This window comes from Salmo trutta, chromosome 31, assembly GCF_901001165.1.
Source record: "Salmo trutta chromosome 31, fSalTru1.1, whole genome shotgun sequence".
In the NCBI taxonomy this organism is placed as follows: domain Eukaryota; kingdom Metazoa; phylum Chordata; class Actinopteri; order Salmoniformes; family Salmonidae; genus Salmo; species Salmo trutta.
The window spans coordinates 5,372,550-5,395,640 of NC_042987.1; the positions used below are offsets into that span (position 1 = coordinate 5,372,550).

Sequence of the window (23,091 nt, forward strand, 5' to 3'; positions counted from 1 at the left end):
CCAGATAGCTAGGTGAGACAACCACATGTCATAGTCATGCCGTGGGATTTACTTAAGATATTCCTTGAAGAGGTAGGGTTGAAGACTCCACTGTCCCGACATTAGGGGGAAGCTTGTTCCACCATTGGGGTGCCTTCTCACAAACTCAAACTCAATATGCTTAACATAGTATGAGGGTAATCAGTCATTCAATCAATCAATTAACCCCATATAGAGCAGGCAAAGGGGACAGCAGCACTTATCTATGATCTGGGATTAAGGCCAACTTCCAGTCCTCCACCACCAACATACATAAACATCTCCACAGATCTCCCACACCCACCTGGCAGTAAAGGGTCTTGAAGTAGCGCGAGGAGCCCAGGAGGATGTTCTTGTGGGCCTTGAAGATCTTCCCATCCACGATGACACAGGCGTCACACAGGATGCCATGCTGCCGCTGCTCGTTGAGCTCCCGCAGGAGCTGCCGGTAGTGGGACGAGATCTCCATGTCCTCCTTCCTGTTGCTGTTCATTTGGTTAGCTGACCTGTAAGCCTCTCCTGGATACAGTCTGAGGGAGAGAGACGGGGTTGGAAGGAGAGAGAGTTTACAGTTTCATTTGGTTAGCTGACTGGGAGGGAGGGAGACTGGGACAGTGGTAGGTAGGTTATAACAAACCAGTCCACCATCCATTTTTACATTTTACATTTTAGTCATTTAGCAGATGCTCTTATCCAGAGCGACTTACAGTAGTGAATGCATACATTTCATACATACATTTTTTTGTTTTTTTTCCATCCAATACAGTTTCCCAGCATGCTACAGTAAAACATTGACAGAGTTTGGGAGTATGAGATGAGCTATACAATTCCTAATTACCACAAAGCATAAAAAATGCCACACATTGCCTCAAAATCCCTGATTCAAAGCAATGCAAAATACCCCAACATATAAAATACCCCAATCAGCTACTGACAAACCAAGCACTGTGGACTAGTCCTGTATCTTGGACCATGATAAATATCGCAATAATGCTCCTGATGACCAAGCAACAACATCAATAGAAAAACTATTTCAACTGTTGTGGTTTGTTGTCCAAAAAAAACTCTGCAATACATTTCCAAAGATGACTGTGTGTGTACAGCCTGGATAACTGTGGCTCACTCTGGAGACTAGAGGCTATGTGTGTGTGTGTGTGTGTGTGTGTGTGTGTGTGTGTGTGTGTGTGTGTGTGTGTGTGTGTGTGTGTGTGTGTGTGTGTGTGTGTGTGTGTGTGTGTGTGTGTGTGTGTGTGTGTGAGAGAGCACAAGTCCTTGCTTCTCTCTCTCTCTATGGGGAGAACAGGCTAGACTAGCTCCTCCATTTGGCTTCTTTCCACCCCATCACCCCACTAACTGACCTACAGTCATTACACACAACTCTTCAACAAAACAGAGCTGAACTGCTTTACAGTGTGTATGTGCTGCATAGCATTTCATTCAGTTTATGCCCTCTCTTACTGGGATATACATCTTTATGTGTATGGATGGCCTTTCTACTGGGGTGGTAATCAATAGGTAAGGATTTGACGAGAACTCAACAGAGCCCTCTGTCCCCTTTGACTGTTCACAGGTTAAAGACAGGCGGAAAACACACAGGAGATATGGAAAGAAGGAGAGAGAAGAGAGAGAAAGAGGGAGAGGGAAGGGAGGAGAGAGGATCAAAGAGAACAAAGGGACATTGCCATGCCGACGCACTTACAGTGTGAATTGGAGAATGAATAGTGACACAAACACTCACAAATACACACAGCCATATAAACTGCACTCGCAGACACACATGCCAACACAACACACAGGTCAACACACAGGCCAGTACACACACACACCAACACACAGGCCAATACACACACACACCAACACACACTGACACACAGGCCAATACACACACACACCAACACACACTGACACACAGTATTTGGAGCATTAGCACCCCCCTAGAGTTCTCGTCTTGGTGAGGGCTACGCAGAGTGTTACCAAATGCACTGCTGATTTGTTTTGGGAATGCCACAGCTGTCACCCCTCATTGGCTGTTCAGGGAGACGACAGCCGTGGTTGGCTGAGGTGACAGCAGCGTTTGCTTGGGGGCCGGCACACTTCAGGTCATGTTTGAGAAAGCTGTGCTCAACCTGATGGCTTGTAAGATCACATCAATCCTGTGTGTCTCTCACATCCACTCAGACAAACATACCTCAAGTCAACGAACACAGCAGGAACTGAGTGACAAGGCTGTCTGTCTCTGTGTGTGTGCGTGTGTGTGTGTGTGCAAGCGTGTGTGTGTTGGGGGGAATAGAGGGTGGGCTTGTTGATGGTGACAGGGCTGTCTGTCTCTGTGTGTGTGTGTTGGGGGGAATAGGGGGTGGGCTTGTTGATGGTGACAGGGCTGTCTGTCTCTCTGTATGTGTGTTGGGGGGAATAGGGGGTGGGCTTGTTGATGGTGACAGGGCTGTATGTCTCTGTGTGTGTGTGTGTTGGGGTGGGCTTGTTGATGGTGACAGGGCTGTCTGTCTCTCTGTGTGTGTGTTGGGGGGAATAGAGGGTGGGCTTGTTGATGGTGACAGGGCTGTCTGTCTCTGTGTGTGTGTGTTGGGGGGAATAGGGGGTGGGCTTGTTGATGGTGACAGGGCTGTCTGTCTCTCTGTGTGTGTGTTGGGGGGAATAGGGGGTGGGCTTGTTGATGGTGACAGGGCTGTATGTCTCTGTGTGTGTGTGTGTTGGGGGGAATAGGGGGTGGGCGTGTTGATGGTGACAGGGCTGTCTGTCTCTGTGTGTGTGTTGGGGGGAATAAGGGGTGGGCTTGTTGATGGTGACAGGGCTGTCTGTCTCTCTGTGTGTGTGTTGGGGGGAATAGGGGGTGGGCTTGTTGATGGTGACAGGGCTGTCTGTCTCTGTGTGTGTGTGTGTTGGGGGGAATAGGGGGTGGGCTTGTTAATGGTGACAGGGCTGTCTGTCTCTGTGTGTGTGTGTGTGTGTGTGTGTTGGGGGGAATAGGGGGTGGACTTGTTGATGGTGACAGGGCTGTCTGTCTCTGTGTGTGTGTGTTGGGGGGAATAGGGGGTGGGCTTGTTGATGGTGACAGGGCTGTCTGTCTCTGTGTGTGTGTGTTGGGGGGAATAGGGGGTGGGCTTGTTGATGGTGACAGGGCTGTCTGTCTCTGTGTGTGTGTGTGTTGGGGGGAAATAGGGGGTGGGCTGAAAAGCAGTGATAAAGATTTCTCTAAACCGTCTATAATGGTTCTGGATGTCTTCCAACTGACTGCTTCCTCACACACACAACTGACTGCTTCCTCAAACAACCAACTGACTGCTTCCTCACACACACAACTGACTGCTTCCTCAAACAACCAACTGACTGCTTCCTCAAACAACCAACTGACTGCTTCCTCACACACACAACTGACTGCTTCCTCACACAACCAACTGACTGCTTCCTCACACAACCAACTGACTGCTTCCTCACACAACCAACTGACTGCTTCCTCACACAACCAACTGACTGCTTCCTCACACAACCAACTGACTGCTTCCTCACACACACACAACTGACTGCTTCCTCACACAACAAACTGGCTGCTTCCTCACACAACCAACTGACTGCTTCCTCACACAACCAACTGACTGCTTCCTCACACAACCAACTGACTGCTTCCTCACACACACAACTGACTGCTTCCTCACACAACCTACTGACTGCTTCCTCACACAACCAACTGACTGCTTCCTCACACAACCAACTGGCTGCTTTCTCACACAACCAACTGGCTGCTTCCTCACACAACCAACTGACAACTGACTGCTTCCTCACACAACCAACTGACTGCTTCCTCACACAACCAACTGACTGCTTCCTCACACAACCAACTGACTGCTTCCTCACACAACCAACTTCAAACAACCAACTGACTGCTTCCTCACACAACCAACTGACTGCTTCCTCACACAACCAACTTCAAACACACAACTGACTGCTTCCTCACACAACCAACTGACTGCTTCCTCACACAACCAACGGACTGCTTCCTCACACAACCAACTGACTGCTTCCTCAAACAACCAACTGACTGCTTCCTCACACACACAACTGACTGCTTCCTCACACAACCAACTGACTGCTTCCTCAAACAACCAACTGACTGCTTCCTCACACACACAACTGACTGCTTCCTCACACAACCAACTGACTGCTTCCTCACACAACCAACTGACTGCTTCCTCAAACAACCAACTGACTGCTTCCTCACACAACCAACTGACTGCTTCCTCAAACAACCAACTGACTGCTTCCTCACACAACCAACTGACTGCTTCCTCACACAACCAACTGACTGCTTCCTCACACACACAACTGACTGCTTCCTCACACAACCAACTGACTGCTTCCTCACACAACCAACTGACTGCTTCCTCAAACAACCAACTGACTGCTTCCTCACACAACCAACTGACAACTGACTGCTTCCTCACACAACCAACTGACTGCTTCCTCACACAACCAACTTCAAACACACAACTGACTGCTTCCTCACACAACCAACTGACTGCTTCCTCACACAACCAACTGACTGCTTCCTCACACAACCAACTGACTGCTTCCTCACACACACAACTGACTGCTTCCTCACACAACCAACTGACTGCTTCCTCACACAACCAACTGACTGCTTCCTCACACAACCAACTGACTGCTTCCTCACACAACCAACTGACTGCTTCCTCACACAACCAACTGACTGCTTCCTCAAACAACCAACTGACTGCTTCCTCACACAACCAACTGACTGCTTCCTCAAACAACCAACTGACTGCTTCCTCACACAACCAACTGACTGCTTCCTCACACAACCAACTGACTGCTTCCTCACACACACAACTGACTGCTTCCTCACACAACCAACTGACTGCTTCCTCACACAACCAACTGACTGCTTCCTCAAATAACCAACTGACTGCTTCCTCACACAACCAACTGACTGCTTCCTCAAACAACCAACTGACTGCTTCCTCACACAACCAACTGACAACTGACTGCTTCCTCACACAACCAACTGACTGCTTCCTCACACAACCAACTGACTGCTTCCTCACACAACCAACTGACTGCTTCCTCACACACACAACTGACTGCTTCCTCACACACACAACTGACTGCTTCCTCACACAACCAACTGACTGCTTCCTCACACAACCAACTGACTGCTTCCTCACACACACAACTGACTGTTGCCTCGTAAGCAGGTTTTTTTGTTCTTTAACGCATGTCAAAAAATCTGAAAAGTTATTTACTTCAACACAAAATCACCTTGTCCTTCCATCCATCCAAAGACATGTAAAGATTTTCTCCAAGGCTTGTCACAAAGAAAAGCTGAGGGGAAACTAGCTTCAATGTGAAAGCACATTGTCCCTCAGTCCCTCTAAAGGCATGTTTTGACATAGGCCTGCTTATTCTCCTCTCAAAAATCTATACGGCAGCATCTAACCTTGAGAAACAGCCCTTTCTCTTCAGGGCTGATGGAGGCGTTGAAAACCCTCACCTCTCACCTCTCAACACAAACCCCACAGCTTTTAAGGACACAATTATTCCCTTCCTCTTCTCATCCTGTTCTCCACTCCTCCTCTCTTCATTTGACACTGGTGTATCACCCCCCCCCCCTTCCTTTTTAATTTCCCTGCTGTAAAACAGTATATCAGCAGATATATCGGTATTGGACCCAAAAAACATATCGGTCAGGCTCAAATTACAATACAACAATTAGCTGCTGGAGGATGAAACAACCAACTAGCTCTCACAGTCTCACATCAGAATTAGACGTTCATCCATGTTTCTCAAACATCAAATTACAACGTCTCCGTTCCAAGGTTAAGTTTAGGCATTAACTATGAATGGTTAAGGTTTGGCATTAACTATGAATGGTTAAGGTTTGTGATTAACTGTGAATGGTTAAGGTTTGGCATTAACTATGAATGGTTAAGGTTTGGGATTAACTATGAATGGTTAAGGTTTGGGATTAACTGTGAATGGTTAAGGTTTGGCATTAACTATGAATGGTTAAGGTTTGGGATTAACTATGAATGGTTAAGGTTTGGGATTAACTGTGAATGGTTAAGGTTTGGGATTAACTATGAATGGTTAAGGTTTGGGATTTACTATGAATGTTTAAGGTTTGGGATTAACTAAGAATGGTTAAGGTTTGGGATTAACTATGAATGGTTAAGGTTTGGGATTTACTATGAATGTTTAAGGTTTGGGATTAACTAAGAATGGTTAAGGTTTGGGATAGGCTTAAAACAAAAACAACTATCGCAGGATTAGAACCTTTGGAACCAGAGGCAGATGCTTATTCCCATCCACCACCCCGTCCACCATGCCCTAGCAAAACCCAAGCCTACCTGAAGGTAACAGCGCTCACTGTTGCCCCTAGTGGCCGGTGTCCACGTAATCTCCCGACGTCCTCAGACATAAATGGACGTCAAATACTGACTTGAATAATAGGTGATCTGCCTGAAAACAACAACTTGCTGAGAAAGAGAGGAACACTAATCAGATTTACCGCTTCAGTAGAACCAGTGAGAAACTGAGAGAGTTTGGCAGAGGTAGAGATAGAGGGAGAGAGAGATAAAAAATTATTTTAATGGAGTGAGCTGCCTTACGAACTCTGAACTCTGTGGATCATTTGTCTAATTGGCTGCTTTCATTTCCCAATCCCCCTCCTCTTGAATTCCCCCTGGATGTGGACTCTACGCTCCGAAGGGGAACATCCCCCACTCATCCCTTCCTCCCTTCACTCCCCTCCATATGCCCTTTACTTGCCCCCCTTCAACTCTCCCTGAGCTATAAGGTTCACCTCTTACAACCCCTTATCCACCCCTCACCCACCCAACCCCTCAGAGTCTCATAAAGTAGTGGTAATTCATGTGAACCATTAGGAGAATATGGAGAGTAGTACAGTCCATTGCAAAGGGGAAAAACAGTCTAGAGAGAGAGAGAGAGAGAGAGAGAGAGAGAGAGAGAGATAGGAATGTATTACTCATCTAAAGTAGTGACGGACAGACAAGGCTACAGAACCTGACTGCTTTCTTTCACAGGGACAACGAATAGTAAACTAAAGTGAAGTCCTTTCTTTTCTTTAGAGAAAAAAAGAGCGAAATCATCAGGAGGCAGAATACAGGGTTTGTGTGTGTGGTTGTGTGAGGAGGGGGGTTAATAGTTTTGTGTCCCCTACACCATGTAATGACAGTGTCTGTCTGTCTGTCTGTCTGTCTGTCTGTCTGTCTGTCTGTCTGTCTGTCTGTCTGTCTGTCTGTCTGTCTGTCTGTCTGTCTGTCTGTCTGTCTCTGTAAGAGAGAGAAAGAGGACAGAGAGTGCAAGAGAGAGCGAGAGAGAGACAGAGAGAGATAGAGAGAGAGAGAAAGAGCACTCAGGGGCTCTCTTTAAAGCATGCCACAAAAGCTTTAAGTCCCTGTCACCCTCACAGAGTCCAAATCAGAAGTGACTACCATCCTCAAGCCACACACACACACTCACACCCCTACCCCGTCCCGGAACACACACCCTGCACAGAGACACACACTGCAACTACTGATCATAACACACATATACACACACACCAACTATCCTGATCACGTCACAACCAAGGTACTTTAGGTCCAAAGCAGACAACTAAGGAGAAGAGACGGGTGATGGAGAGAGGGAATGGGGCTCTTTCCTTTCTCTCTCTTTCTCTTTTTTATTTTCTGTCGCTCTGGGCAAGGAGGACAGCATCTTGACCTGAGAGGAAGGGGACATGAGGGGAGGGGAGAAGAGAGTGATGGAGAGAAAGAAAGAGGGTGAAAGGAGAGAGAAGGAGGAGGTAGAGATATAGAGACAGACAGCAAAGGAAGTAGAGAAATGAAGAGACGGATAAAGAGAGTGAAAAAGAGGTAGAAAGATAAAGAGGTGGAAAGAGAGAGAGAGAGAAAGAGAGAGAGAGACAGTAAGTCGTGCCTGCGTCAGTTTGACTCGCAGGCAGCCAATATTTTTTAAACAGCTTTCCTTCCACTCAACTGGGCATCAAGGCCATTATCCTGGGGTTAATCCCCAATCCTACAGAGCTTCTCTGGCTTTGCTCTGCTCTGGCTCCGCTCCGGGACAAGATGGGGTGGCAGCCCATCAACTAAACAGGCACAGACAAAAAAAAACACATAGTAGAAACATGCACACACGGGCAGAGAGGCACAGAAACAACAACACTGTTAACAGGGAATAGATGCAGTGGTCTCTCTTGAGTTGACCACTAGTACTATACGCCAGGCAACCTGTAGAAGGCTGCACTCCCACTGTAGAAGGCCCTGTCTACGTCCCTCCGTCTGTCTGTCCCTGTCCCCGTTCCTACCTTTAACCACATCCCCAACCATATGTTTGATCCACAGTTCTGGCTCGGGTCCAGGTAGCCCAGGTGCGAGAGGACAGTCTCACCACGAAGTGACGAAAGCGGATCCAGCAGGCTTATCCAAGGTGTCTTAAAGTCACCTCCACCTCTCCCCCAATCCCTCTCTCCACCTTTCTTCTAAAGCCTGGGCCATCCCCCACCTCCAAGGTGAATCCATTCACCACTTGGATCAGCTGGGATAAGCCGAAGGAGACAGAAATAAGGTGTGAAGAGGATAGGTGAATGTGTGTCATCCATGTGTGTCTCTTGAGTTTGTGTTTGTCCGTGATCGTGTGTCTGTGCACGTATGACAAACGTCCTTCATTACATGGCCAAAAGTATACATCTCATTCCAAGATCATGGGCATTAAAATGGAGTTGGCCCCTCCTTTGCTGCTATAAAAGCCTCCACTCTTCTGGGAAGGAAATTGGTACTTGTTTCCATTCAGCCACAAGAGCATTAGTGAGGTCGGGCACTGATGTTGGACGATTAGGCCTGGCTCGTAGTCGGCGTTCCAATTCATCCCAAAGGTGTTCAATGGGGTTAAGGTCAGGGCTCTGTGCAGGCCAGTCAAGTTCTTCCACACCGACCTCGACAAACCATTTCTGTATGGACCTCGCTTTGTGCACGGGGGCATTGTCATGCTGAAACAGGAAAGGGCCTTCCCCAAACTGTTTCCACAAAGTTGGAAACACAGAATCATCTAGAATGCCATTGTATGCTGTGGCATTAAGCTGTCCCTTCCCTGGAACTAAGGGGTCTAGTCTGAACCATGAAAAAAATAACCCCAGACCATTATTCCTCCTCCACCAAACTTTACAGTTGGCACTATGCATTGGGGCAGGTAGCGTTCTCCTGGCATCCGCCAAACCCAGATTCGTCCGTCGGCCTGCCAGATGGTGAAGCGTGATTCATCACTCCAGAGAACGCGTTTCCACTGCTCCAGAGTCCAATGGTGGCGAGCTTTACACCGATCTAGCCGATGCTTGGCATTGTGCATGGTGATCTCAGGCTTGTGTGTGGCTGCTCGGCGATGGAAACCCATTTCATGAAGCTCCCGACAAACAGTTTTTGTGCTGACGTTGCTTCCAGAGGCAGTTTGGAACTCGGTACTGTGTTGCAACCGAGAACAGACCATTTTTAAGCGTTACGTGCTACATCCCGTTCTGTGAGCTTGAGGGGCCTACCACTTCGCGGCTGAGCCATTGTTGCTCCTAGATGTTTCCACTTCACAATAACAGCATTTACAGTTGACCGGGGCAGCTATAGCAGCTCTAGCAGGGCAGAAATTTGCCGAACTGACTTGTTGGATAGTTGGCAGTTGCAAATTGAAAGTCACTGATGCTCTTCAGTAAGGCCATTCTATTGCCAATTTTTGTCATTGGAGATTGCATGGCTGTGTGCTAAGTTTTATACACGTGTCAGCAATGGGTGTGGCTGAAATAGCTGAATCCACTAATTTGAAGGGCTGTCCACATACTTCTGTAAATATAGTGTATGTACCTGTACTTGTAGCTGTCTAAGTATAGAAAAGACACTGTGAACCGTACATTAACCTTGCACACTTAGCAAACAGGTGTTTGCCAGTGCCAGGAATACAGTTTGCCTCGCCTCCACCACTTACATCAGCCTTACCCAGTACCCTGCCTGCACCCTGGACACCACAGGATATCATTATAGATAGCCCAAGTACTCAGGGTAACAGCTAGCCTAAATACTCAGGGTGAACTCACTTTAGTAGTAGCTAAGCTCTATGACCTGACCAGGGGCCTGCTTGGGAATTTGGTTCAGGGTGCTACAGTGCCATTAACAGCATCTGTACATTGTTAGCTAAAGGCTAAGTTAGTGTGGAACTGGAATGTCATGTGATATGTATAGGCATTTTACTGTGATCCACCCATACCTGTATTCTAATTGGCTCCTGTATTAGAGCAAGAGCTTCTGGGTAGAAGATCATTCCGGGCTGCTATGACGTAGTGTCTGGGTGTGCCGCTATTCCCTCTCCCCTTAATATTTATTTTATATCCCCTTATGAATTACACAGAGTCTCATCATTAAAGTTTACAGTTTAATGCACATTGTGTCAGACCTACAACCCACAGCCTTACATTAGCTTAATGGTTACAGACATATTCAACACTGTACCAATACGGACTCCCGTATTACCAATGACCAGGAAACAAATGTCATTTTAGAACTATACTTTAGTTGTTAGTGTTCACTAAGGCTGAAGCTGCTATGTGCTAATGCTACAAAGGTGTCTTTACTGGGAAATGAACCTGTGAATGAAATATTTCAGTTGATGACTGCATGGTCTGTTTGATCACAGTGTGAGAACCTCTGTTATACACTAAGCCTCCTGTATTTCTCTGTGACCCCCCTATAATAGTACCTGTCCCTCTCTAAGTTTAGTCAGTGACCCCTTATTCAATAAGGGTCTCTCTCTTCCTGTACTTCTCTCTCTATTTCCCTCTCTCCCTTTCCCATTCTTCCTCTCTAGTGTTTCTGGGCTATTCTGTCTCTCCCAGGCCCCTCAGCCAGGCTTGGCTCCCATGGTATCTCCCTCACCGACGACCCGGGGCTTAGCCTAAATTCTCAGACTATTAAAAGCTGTGAAATGCAAATAATGAAACATCTCATTACCTCTGTCGGAGAATCAGATGGAGGGATGAGGTGAGGGAGGGGATGAGGAGGGAGGGGAAGGAGAACAGATAAAGGGATGGAGGGAGGAAGGGAGGAAGATGGAGGAATAAGGGGAGGGAGAGGGCGGAAAATGAGGAAGGGATGGAGAGAGGTAGGGAGTGAGGGAGGTTTGGGAACAGGGAGGAAGGGTCATAGGAAGGCAGAGAGGGAGACAGGGGAGTGAAGGGTGGGGAGGTGAGGAACAGTTAACTAAACAGTGAGTCTATTGTTTGACAAGAGTTGGCATTAGGGAGAGTAAAGCCGGGATTGGCCACTTGAACAAACAGAGGCGGGGTGGGATGACTTGTATCCATGAACTGTCAATCAGATGTCAAAAGGCTTGTCTCAGGATTACCTCATCAATTCTATGTGGTTTTAGAGCGCTACGGTCACATAGAAATATACTCACAAGTTTATTATCGACTCTATAGTTCTGCATAATATTAACCTACATTTCAGTACAATTAAATAAGATACCAAATGTACATAAAATACCAGCTTTCTTGAACAAAACAAAAGATACAGTTTTTCAAATTCCCCCTTCAAATCCTGGCTGAAACTGGTTCTCCGTGGGCCTTTCCAATGTACAGTAACTGTCACAGAAGCCTGTTTATACCTGGTGCTAACATGCGTCCTTTGTCCTCATCTTGTGATTATAAGACAGATTGTGATCTGACTGTGATCAGAGGTAGTCAGGTATGCATTGTGTCTGGATATCTTAGTTCGTAGACGGATCTGGACTGTGAAGCCCTTTCAATTATCCTTATCTCGCCTTTTACAATCATTGACAGGTGGCACTATCGACTTACAGTATGACATCGATATGTGTCTTAAAATAAATATTGTTTTGAAAGAATATCTGTAAAATTATTTCCTTACACATACTTTATTTTTTACAAAGGAAACCAGGAACTCTGGTCAGAATCGGACACACTGGATGGATAAGAGACACATTTCCATACCATATGTAGATGCATACCTGAAAATGTGGGCACAATCAGAATGTGGACAAGATCAGAACAAAGGATGCATGTTAGCACCAGGTATAAGCTAGGCAAAAAATGTTATAACAATAGCCTCAAGTAAAAAAAAAAATATAGTCCCATAGTCTGTGTGTTCGTGAGGCTGATTGCATGTGTGAGTCACTGTGGCCAGTCAGTCTTTGGCACCAAGGCGAGTGTGTGTGTGTGTGTGTGTGTGTGTGTGTGTGTGTGTGTGTGTGTGTGTGTGTGTGTGTGTGTGTGTGTGTGTGTGTGTGTGTGTGTGTGTGTGTGTGTGTGTGTGTGTGTGTGTGTGTGTGAGAGAGAGAGAGAGAAAGAGAGAAGTTGGTTAGTGGTTAGCATGACTGTCACTCGGCCCCATAGCAAACAGAGGCATCTTTCACAAATCCACAGTGGGCTGGGGCTAACAATGAGCTCACGCAACAAGTACAACAGACACACCCTCCTTCCCCCCTCCGCAAATATGAATACTGATTACCCACCCACTCTGCCCTCCCAACTAACCCAATTTACTAACACACACAAGCACAAACAAACTCATATTGTTACCGCACAACAGACAAACGTACTAAACAAGCTTATATACCACGACAATTTGATATAAAACTTCACAAATGGCCAAAAATAACAGCAGATGACTGCCTTCCACTTCAGATAAACGTGGGTTGATCATTAAGGAACAAATATATTGTGTATTAAAATCAATAAGTCTCTGAGACAAAGTCCAAAGATAGTGTTCTAACGAAGATCAATGGTTGTGACTAGGGATGCATGATATTTATATTAGCTAAAAATGCCAACATCGTTATCAGCCAGATGTCTAGTTTAACGCCAATATTAAAAACTGATGTCAAAACGGACATGCATACCTACATAATGTATGTACATGACGTAATGACGGCAAGTAAAATTTTGCGCAACACAGCATTCCTAACCTAGCCCACAATGTCTGCTGTGGCTCAGTTGGTAGAGCATGGTGTTTGCAATGCCAGCATGGTGTGTGCAATGCCAGGGTTGTGGGTTTGATTCCCATGGGGGGCCAGTACAAAAAAAAAAAAAAAGTTTAAAAATAATGCATGAAATGAAATGTATGCATTCACTACTGTAAGTTGCTCTGAATAAGAGTGTCTGCTAAATGACTAAAATGTAAATGTAAAATGTGTGGATTGAGCAGTCAACAAGTCAAGCAGTTATTTGAAAGAGTAAGAACATTTCAGCGAGACAACTCAAAGGTGAAATCCACTAAAGCCAAGATAATGGAATTCATTGCCCTTGAAAATCAATCGTTCTCTGTCGTGGGTAATGTTGGCTTTGATTATGTTTTACTGGTAATGGGGACATACGTAAATGCCAACAAAATAACTTTTTGGTCAGTGTGGTGTGTGTGTGTGTGTGTGTGTGTGTGTGTGTGTGTGTGTGTGTGTGTGTGTGTGTGTGTGTGTGTGTGTGTGTGTGTGTGTGTGTGTGTGTTTATAACCTTTATTTAACTCGGCAAGTCAGTTAAGAACAAATTCTTATTTACAATGACGGCCCGGACGACGCTGGGCCAATTGTGCGCCACCCTATGGGACTCCCAATCACGGCTGGATGTGATACAGCCCGGATTCGAACCAGGGACTGTAGTGACGCCTCTTGCACTGAGATGCAGTGCCTTAGACCGCTGAGTCCATGTGTGTGTGTTAACTATTTAACTGTACTAGAATGCTTAAAAGAATGCTAAAATGTTTAATGTCGGTTATCGGTATCGTTTTTTTTTGGCAAGGAAAATATTGGATATCGGTATTGGCCAAAAATGTCATATCGGTGCATCACTAGTTGTGACAGAGTCCTGGTTTATTAACCTGATCAAACAGTAGACACACCACTGATCTAAGTAGCCAAGATTTTCTGCACCTCTTTAAGAGAAGAATCTAGAAAAAAAGGAGCAGCTAAATATAGTCTCACACACTTTGGAATCAAAAGAGAGATAGAAAGAAGGAGAATGAGAGAGAGACAGGGGAGAGAGGAGTACGGAGGGGGAGACAATGACAACAAGAGAGATAGAAAGAAGGAGAATGAGAGAGAGACAGGGGAGAGAGAAGTAAGGAGGGGGAGACAATGACAACAAGAGAGATGGAAAGAAGGAGAATGAGAGAGAGACAGGGGGAGAGAGGAGTACGGAGGGGGAGACAATGACAACAAGAGAGATAGAAAGAAGGAGAATGAGAGAGAGACAGGGGGAGAGAGAAGTAAGGAGGGGGAGACAATGACAACAAGAGAGATGGAAAGAAGGAGAATGAGAGAGAGACAGGGGAGAGAGGAGTACGGAGGGGGAGACAATGACAACAAGAGAGATGGAAAGAAGGAGAATGAGAGAGAGACAGGGGAGAGAGGAGTACGGAGGGGGAGACAATGACAACAAGAGAGATAGAAAGAAGGAGAATGAGAGAGAGACAGGGGAGAGAGAAGTAAGGAGGGGGAGACAATGACAACAAGAGAGATGGAAAGAAGGAGAATGAGAGAGAGACAGGGGAGAGAGGAGTACGGAGGGGGAGACAATGACAACAAGAGAGATAGAAAGAAGGAGAATGAGAGAGAGACAGGGGGAGAGAGAAGTAAGGAGGGGGAGACAATGACAACAAGAGAGATGGAAAGAAGGAGAATGAGAGAGAGACAGGGGAGAGAGGAGTACGGAGGGGGAGACAATGACAACAAGAGAGATTGAAAGAAGGAGTGAGAAGGGAAGAAGGGAGTACAAGTGAGAAAGTGAGGGAGCGAGAGCTTAATTGCTGAGACACTTTTCACAGTGTTACCACGGCGATCGATTGCCATCTTCAATTGGTTTCTTATTCAGAAGAATCTCAGTGCAAAGCTAGAGTTGACTGCTCGACTAGAACACATTGAGACTCCAGAGTTTTTCTATGGAACTCTATGGCTTGAAGCATAGAATACTGAGTATAATTCACACATATATTAGTGTATCATGTGTTACATTACATTGCAACAATTAACATAATATGCAATGGTAATTGTGCATTAATCCTTTCAAATCCTTTCATCGTCATCAAATTAATCCAAATCTATTCTACTAAGCACCAAGTTTACATATCTTCAATATTGTGTGTTATTGTAACCTAAAAAGAGAATAGTTCAAGAAAGTTTGGCTCTTTATAAATACATTTGAGAGTCGAAAAATATTAGAATATGCATGTTTTTGTTTCAGACGGCACAGAGGGTTTTGTGGCCAGGGGCCAGCATGTCCAATGTGACTGATGAACTTAGAGTATCTAACAGACAACCACCTCACCTGTCTCTCCTCTCCTCTCCTCTCCTGTCATCTCTCCTTTTTCTCTTCTCTCCTCTCTTTCCAGCTTTCCTCTCAGCGTGTGTTTACACTTTGACGTCTGATTGTTACCCACTGACTGACGTGAACGGGTGCCATAGCTAGCAGCATTTGGAACCAATGTCTGTACAGAGTGATGGAAAGAACAGCAGAGCTATACTTACACTCTTAGAAAGAAAGGTGCTTTCTAGAACCAAAAAGGGCTCTTCGGGTATTCCCATAGGAGAACCCTTTGAAGAACGCCTTTGGGTTCCAGGTAGAACCCTTTCCACAGAATGTTCTACATGGAACCCAAAAGTATTCTACCTGGAACCAAAAATGGTTCTCCTATGGGGACAGCCGCATAACTCTTTTCCCAAAAAAATGTTTTTGTGTAGGTTCAGGAGAGAGAGAGAGAGGGGGGGAGAGTAATAAAGAGAGAAAGAAAGGGAGAGTTGCGTTCAGATGTGCCATTCACTAAGACAAAAGACCTAGTGTGCAGATCCTGTGATCATGAGCTGCCCGTCGCTAAGGACAACATCCACCTGGGAAACCTACTTTTAAAAGTCCCACATTCCCACATTGTGAGGCAGTGGCAGCAGGATCAGGCGTCTGTCCAACACACCAACCAGCTAGCCAGCCAGCCCACACCCCCAGGGACCCCACACCACCAACACCACCATGCGCAGGGGCTGAGGTTGAGGGGATAGAGGGATGGGAGAAGGGGAGAGAGAGAAAGAAAAAAACGGAACGACAGGAGAAGTGAAATAAGATAAAAGGTTGGAAAACAAAGAGATGGTGAACAGGATCAATGGAAGAGAATAGAACTGAGTGAATATCGCTAAATCACACACTTCATTCATACAGCTCCAGCAGAACAAAACCCTCATAACAAACAATGACACTTCCCGTATGTGTGCTGCTGAGCGGAGCTGGGTAGAAGCCCAGGGGTCACCACTAGAAAGAGGATATGGACACTACTCACTTCTGTTCTAGGTGCGCGGCACCTGAATCTGTTCCCAAGTGAGAGATAAGGGGGGGACGTAATGTAGATGAGGCATGTTTAGAAAATAAAGACATTTCTTTCTTTCAGATTTGTTTCCATCTTGTCTAAAATGCCATGTCTCAAGGCAGGTGAGGGAGATGTTTGGCTTTTTGACAGAATGGTTGTATGACTGTATCCACTGTTTGGTTATTTGGCAATGATTGCACTGTACTATATCCAACGGACTGGGCTGAGAGGGGAGTATAGTGCTGGCTCTCTTTTAATGGCGGTAAAAATTAGAAAGGGAGCGAGGGAAGGGTAAAAATGAAAAAGGGAGTAGGGGAAGCCACAGGAGGCACCTGGCCCACTTACAGTAATGGAGGAAGGAGGTGGAGGAGAAGAGGAGAGGGGAAGAGATAGGGGGAGGGATGGAGGAATTGAGGAGGAGAGGAGCGGAAACTGAAGAGGAGGAGGAATGAACAGGGGGAAGTATAAAGGAGGAGGACAGGAAGAAGTGGAGAGGGTGAGGTGGAAGAGGAGGAGATGCAGAGAGGAGGTGGAGAGGTGCAAAGGTCTCTTGGGTGGGTAGTCTTAGCTTGTCACTGAACGCCCAAATCACAAAAATATGAATAACTATCTAATACACCAATGTTGTTTCAAGCTGCTTCCCACTGAGTAGCGTGTCCATCTAACTAATATTTCACTAATGCCACCCCGCCGCGCTATCCATCTACCCATCCATGAATATTTCATATCCTGATGGCACTTTTAAATGCACCACTAATTAACAAATCCAAGTTGATCTGGCATAATTCAAATCAGGCCAATTAAAAAAGTGTCTCTGTCTACGGTACATGATAATGGGTGCTGAGTGGAATATGGTATGTTGAGCAGCAGGTAGAGAATGTTAAACAGGCCTTGTTAACAGCACTTTAGCACTTTCCCCTGAACTCTCTGCTGCTGAACACACCTCTCCATGGCCTCCTAACGCAGGACACTGTGAAACACAAACCCTTAGAAACATAACAAAAGAACGGTCATGTCTATTACTGACGCCACACTGCTCTACGCTAGCACCATAAAGTACACTACGAGGGTCAGAGACTCAACGAGCGTTGACAATCTAAGAAGTTAGGCTAGAAGATACTGAAAAGTCGGATTTATGATAAAGGGAGTGGAATTGGGAATGTGGCACAGGAGGTGGAACAGAAAATAACGATAAAAAATGAACGGGTCATCTCACTGTTTGCCGATGTGTGTTCCGGCTAGATAAAATGAAATTTCACTAATAACAGCCTTCTTCAAGGTTATTTGACAAAGAAGCAGAGCGTAGGCCTGTACTGTATTAGAGGAATAATTCTGGCTGTATTCTTCTCTAGCCAGACACTGTGTGGATGGCATTGTGGAATAGGAGGTGTTGAGGCCAAGGTTTGTGTGGTATTGCAAATGGAGAGAGGAGAGGTGTTAGTTTTGTTAGATTCCATCCTCCCTTTGTGTGTTTTTCTATGGATGAGTTTAGATTGAGACAGACAGCACCAACACAGACAGACTAAACTGGGCCGAAACAGAGAAAAAACGACAGAATACGGATGGGTTGAACGGTTGTGGAGTAGACCTCTTGTGGAGTAGACCTTCTAGGGACATATTTGCTCACAGGCCCTCAGTTTCTCATCATCAGGCTCACATACTGCTCCAGACAGGGTGAATTACAACACAACCAAATGACCCATTACAGTGACTGTACCAACATAGAAAATACATACAATACACATACAACCAAATGACCCATTACAGTGACTGTACCAACATAGAAAATACATACAATACACATACAAGTGTTTCCACTGTATTGTACTGTATATACATTCACCAAAGAAATGTTATCCTTAAAATAGTTGTTATTCTATATGCTATATCTGTGATCTGGATGTTGGTCTGTAGGGTAGGGTGGTATCCACATGTTCAGACTGTCATACCGTTTCTGTACCATATCGGGGTATACGGTACTACCAGATGTGCACACAAGGGGCGCTATCTTATTGAACATCACACCGTCGGTATGTCTAAATACCACAGGATACGGTGTACTGCCCAAGCCTAGTCTGTAACTGAATTTGTTACAAATCATTTGATAAGAAATATTCTAAAGTAATGAATGAACAATATACTGTGCATATTAGTTGACAGCAGATGCCCAGTCTAAAGCACTCATGCCCAGCTTGGGGGGAATAGAGGAAGCTGATTGGATGATTTTGCTCGGTTGTCTCTGATTATCTTGTCCACTAACATCCTGCTCTTCATTTCTTGCAGCAAGATGGGATCCGGAACTAGAGGGTGTGTGTGTGTGTGTGTGTGTGCGTGCGTGCGCGCGCGTGTGTGTGTGTGTGTGTGTGTGTGTGTGTGTGTGTGTGTGTGTGTGTGTGTGTCAGGGGTGCTTTGCATTTTAACAGTATTTACTACTTACCTAAAACACTGACTTCTCGGACTTCATTATGGTTAAAGTTAGGATTGGTGTAAGTTCACACACACACACACACACACACACACACACACACACATACACACACACACACACACACACACACACACACACACACACACACACACACACACACACACACACACACACAACTGAACACTTTCATGTGCATTTTTGTTTGCATTTTTGTCCACCTGGTCTACACACACAGAGAGACACACATTCAATCTTACAGTTCATCTGACCCCCTGAACAGCCAGGTAAATCAGAGCAGAGATGAGGGGCATGAGGAAAGGGCCTGAACCCACCTAACAAGTCATTAAGCTGGGGTGATGAGCATGTCAAAACGGGCTAGGGACTACAGCTGTCACACACACATATACCTGGCTCCCTCTCACAACCACACACAGCCCTGGGGGAATTAGGAGCACTTGTATTTAGCTGTATGCACAACGCACTAAAGCAAACTTAACCTATTTGATGTGAACATGATGTTTTAGGTCGGTAGGTCAGAAAGAGGCTAACAGCCATCGCACCAATCAAATATTAGAATGATAATATTAACAGGGAGAGAGAGAGAGCTGGCAGAATCCCTCAGAGATATGATATGTAAAATGAGATGTGTATACAGCGTGCTAGCTAGTGTAAACAACTCATTTTGGAGTGTGTTAACCAAACAGGTGTTCCCATTAACGAGTGTGCTCCGTGAGGGAGAGAGAGAGACACACAAAGCAATAGATGGAGCATGAGAAAGTGAGAATGTGTTTCTTTTCATTGACTTGCTGTGGCAGTTTAACACAAAGCTACACAGAGAGTGGAATACGTCAGTACCTAGCCAACAGACACACAGACACACAGACACTCTACAGTGTGCGTGAGGGGGCAGCGTACAGTAGGTCCCCTGTGTTTTAGCAGCTAAAGCCTCCTAACCTGTTACCACACAGTTCAGCCCACAGCCCGGGAGTAAAGCCTTCAGCCATGAGAACAGAGCACTCCGCCCACACACACACCCATGCATACACACTGCACACACACACACACACACACACACACACACACACACACACACACACACACACACACACACACACACACACACACACACACACACACACACACACACACTAAGCAGTGCTGTGTCGTGTCAGCCTGCAACCCCACTTCCCCCTCAGTATAGCTTTGCACACTTATCTATTTTTTCTCTCCCTCTGCCCCCCTCTCTGCCTCCCCATCTCTCCCTCTCCCCCTCTCTCTCTCTCAGTCCGCCTCCCCTCTCTTCTCTCTTGCTCCCCGTTCAATCTCTCCCCCTCTCTCTCTCAGTCCGCCTCCCCTCTCTTCTCTCTCTACCCTCTCCCCCTCTCTAACCACCAGCAACCTCCTCCACCAAATTCTCCTCTCCATGCGAATGCTCAGATTAACAACCTGTCTATTTAACACTTGCCTCCTCCCCTATGGCTTCAACACACTCACGCAAGCACACACACGCAAGCACACACAACTGACAAGTGTACTGTACAAGTGTAAAGCCCTTGTACAGTACACTTGGAGTGGAAGGTTTAAAGAACCCTAGCCTCTCCTTTTTAGCTTACACCTTGGTGATAACGACCCAGTTGAAGACGTCACTGTTAACGAGGGTTCAGTACTGACTTCCATACTTGACATCTCCTAAATTAGGACACCTCCAGGGTTCCATACTTTAACAAGGGTTCCTCCAAATAAATATAATTGTATTTCTGAATTCTATCCTGGCATTGTGTGCCTCTCCTCTCTCTGATCATCTCTCCATTTTACCCCATTCATTTGGCTAATAACGGCACCTACCTGTGACAGCCTATCATTTCAACTAATTTACTAGTTTTCCTCCTTTCATAGATATAAAAATGACAATTTTTTTCTAATTACAGTAAGCCTCGTCTGACACAAGTGTTTTGTTTGAGATTTTCAATAGGACACTATATTAAATTCACCCCTATCTATGTGACCAAAAAGGTTGAATGGTATTAATGGTTCATTTAGCAACTATATAATAAAACGCTATGAAAAGATGAACAGCAACATACAGGTTGTGTGGTTTATCGTTCTTAATTTACATTTTTAAATGTAACCTTTATTTAACTAGGCAAGTCAATTAAGAACAAATTCTTGTTCACAGTGACGGCCTACCCTGGCCAAACCCAGATGAATTGTGCGCCGCCCTATGGGACTCCCAATCACGGCCAGATTGTGATACAGCCTGGATTCGAACCAGGGACCGTAGTGATGCCTCTTGCACTGAGATGCTGTGCCTTAGACTGCTGTGCCACTCGGAAGCCATATAACTTTAAATGAATAGTATTTATAATTGTTTATAACATAATGGCTTAGCTTTTAAATGAAAGTTATTAGGCCTATAAAATATATTAGTAATATAGAATAATACACTAACAGGTGCGCCCTAGTTTACTGTGGTGCATATTTAGGTAATGTTTCAGTCAAGGAGGGAGGTGAAATTTAAGGGGGAGACCAAATAACAGCGTGATTTTGTGGTTAAATGTTTAAGGCTACAGATAGAACTAACAGGGATCGATCTAAACACAATAGGTTGTAGGCTAGTTAGGGAAGAACGTAATAGCAGACAATTGTCGGACATCGATCAGACAGACGATTTAGGCAGTTGCGTGCAGTGAGGTCGTTGGCTGGGTAGGTACGGGCTATTATTAAAGCCAGATTTATTGCAAATAAACCTTGATGAAGCCAAAGTTCACCATACAACAGATAGCTCCAACAACTAGAGTGTCAAAGGCTCTTAACCGAAATGACCAGTGTAGCCAAGATACACAACAAAGAGCCTCCGATGGCGTCATATTTCACATTATCCAACAAATAGCCTCCGATGGCGTCATATTTCATATTAGCCAACAAATAGCCTCCGATGGCGTCATATTTCATATTATCCAACAAATAGCCTCCGATGGCGTCATATTTCATATTATCCAACAAATAGCCTCCGATGGCGTCATATTTCATATTATCCAACAAATTGACACACTGCTCAACTCAGCTCAGCCATAGACCAATCTAGCATTCACAGTTACAACCAATAGGTGGCACTAAAATACCAATATATGGACACATTTCATCCATATCCTTTCACAATGGATTTACATTTCTTCCAATGCACCGCGCGCAAATACACACACACACACACACACACACACACACACACACACACACACACACACACACACACACACACACACACACACACACACACACACACATAATATTTAAATATTATTACACACACACATATAAAATGAATAAGGTTCTAATGAAATGTCTATTGACAATCGAAATTAATGAAAAATAAAACAAAACAAAAAAAAAATTCTTCACATGCGCCAAATACAACAGGTATTACAGTGAAATGCTTACATACAAGCCCTTAACCAACAATGCAGTTTTATGAAAAATAAGTGTTAGGTAAAAATATAAATATATTTTTTAAATAAAAATAACAAATAATTAAAGAGCAGCAGTAAAATAACAGTAGCGAGGCTACAGGGGGTACCGGTACAGAGTCAATGCAAGTAGTCTGGGTAACCATTTGATTAGCTGTTCAGGAGTCTTATGGCTTGGGGGTAGAAACTGTTAAGAAGTCTTTTGGACCTAGACTTGGTGCTCCGGTACTGCTTGCCGTGCGGTAGCAGAGAGAACAGTCTATGACTAGGGTGGCTGGAGTCTTTGACAATTTTTAGGGCCTTCCTCTGACATCGCCTGGTGTAGAGGTCCTGGATAGCAGGAAGCTTCACCCCAGTGATGTACTGGGTCGTATGCACTACCCTCTGTAGTGCCTTGTGGTCGGAGGCCGAGCAGTTGCCGTACCAGGCGGTGATGCAACCAGTCAGGATGCTCTCAATGGTGTAGCTGTAGAACCTTTTGAGGATCTGAGGACCCATGCCAAATCTTTTTAGTTCCCTGAGGGGGAATAGGTTTTGTTGTACCCTCTTGACGACTGTCTAGTTGTGTTTGGACCATGATAGTTTGTTGGTGATGTGGACACCAAGGAACTTGATGCTCTCAACCTGCTCCATTACAGCCCTGTCAATGAGAATGGGAGCATGCTCGGTCCTCCTTTTCCTGTAATCCACAATCACCTCCTTTGTCTTGATCACGTTGAGGAAGAGGTTGTTATCCTGGCACCACACGGCCAGGTGTCTGACCTCCGCCCATTAGGCTGTCTC

At 45.4% G+C, this 23,091-nt stretch overlaps 1 protein-coding gene across 1 annotated transcript in view; it reads right to left on the reverse strand.

The window, feature by feature from the left end:
* Window positions 1–23,091, reverse strand: part of zbtb46 (zinc finger and BTB domain containing 46) — a 105,517-nt gene that overhangs the window by 78,302 nt on the left and 4,124 nt on the right. Inside the window, exon 2 of the mRNA XM_029724952.1 lies at window positions 323–548. Within this exon, the coding sequence (XP_029580812.1) occupies window positions 323–511 (189 nt within the window). The 5' untranslated portion in view covers window positions 512–548. The remainder of the gene's footprint in view (window positions 1–322; window positions 549–23,091) is intronic.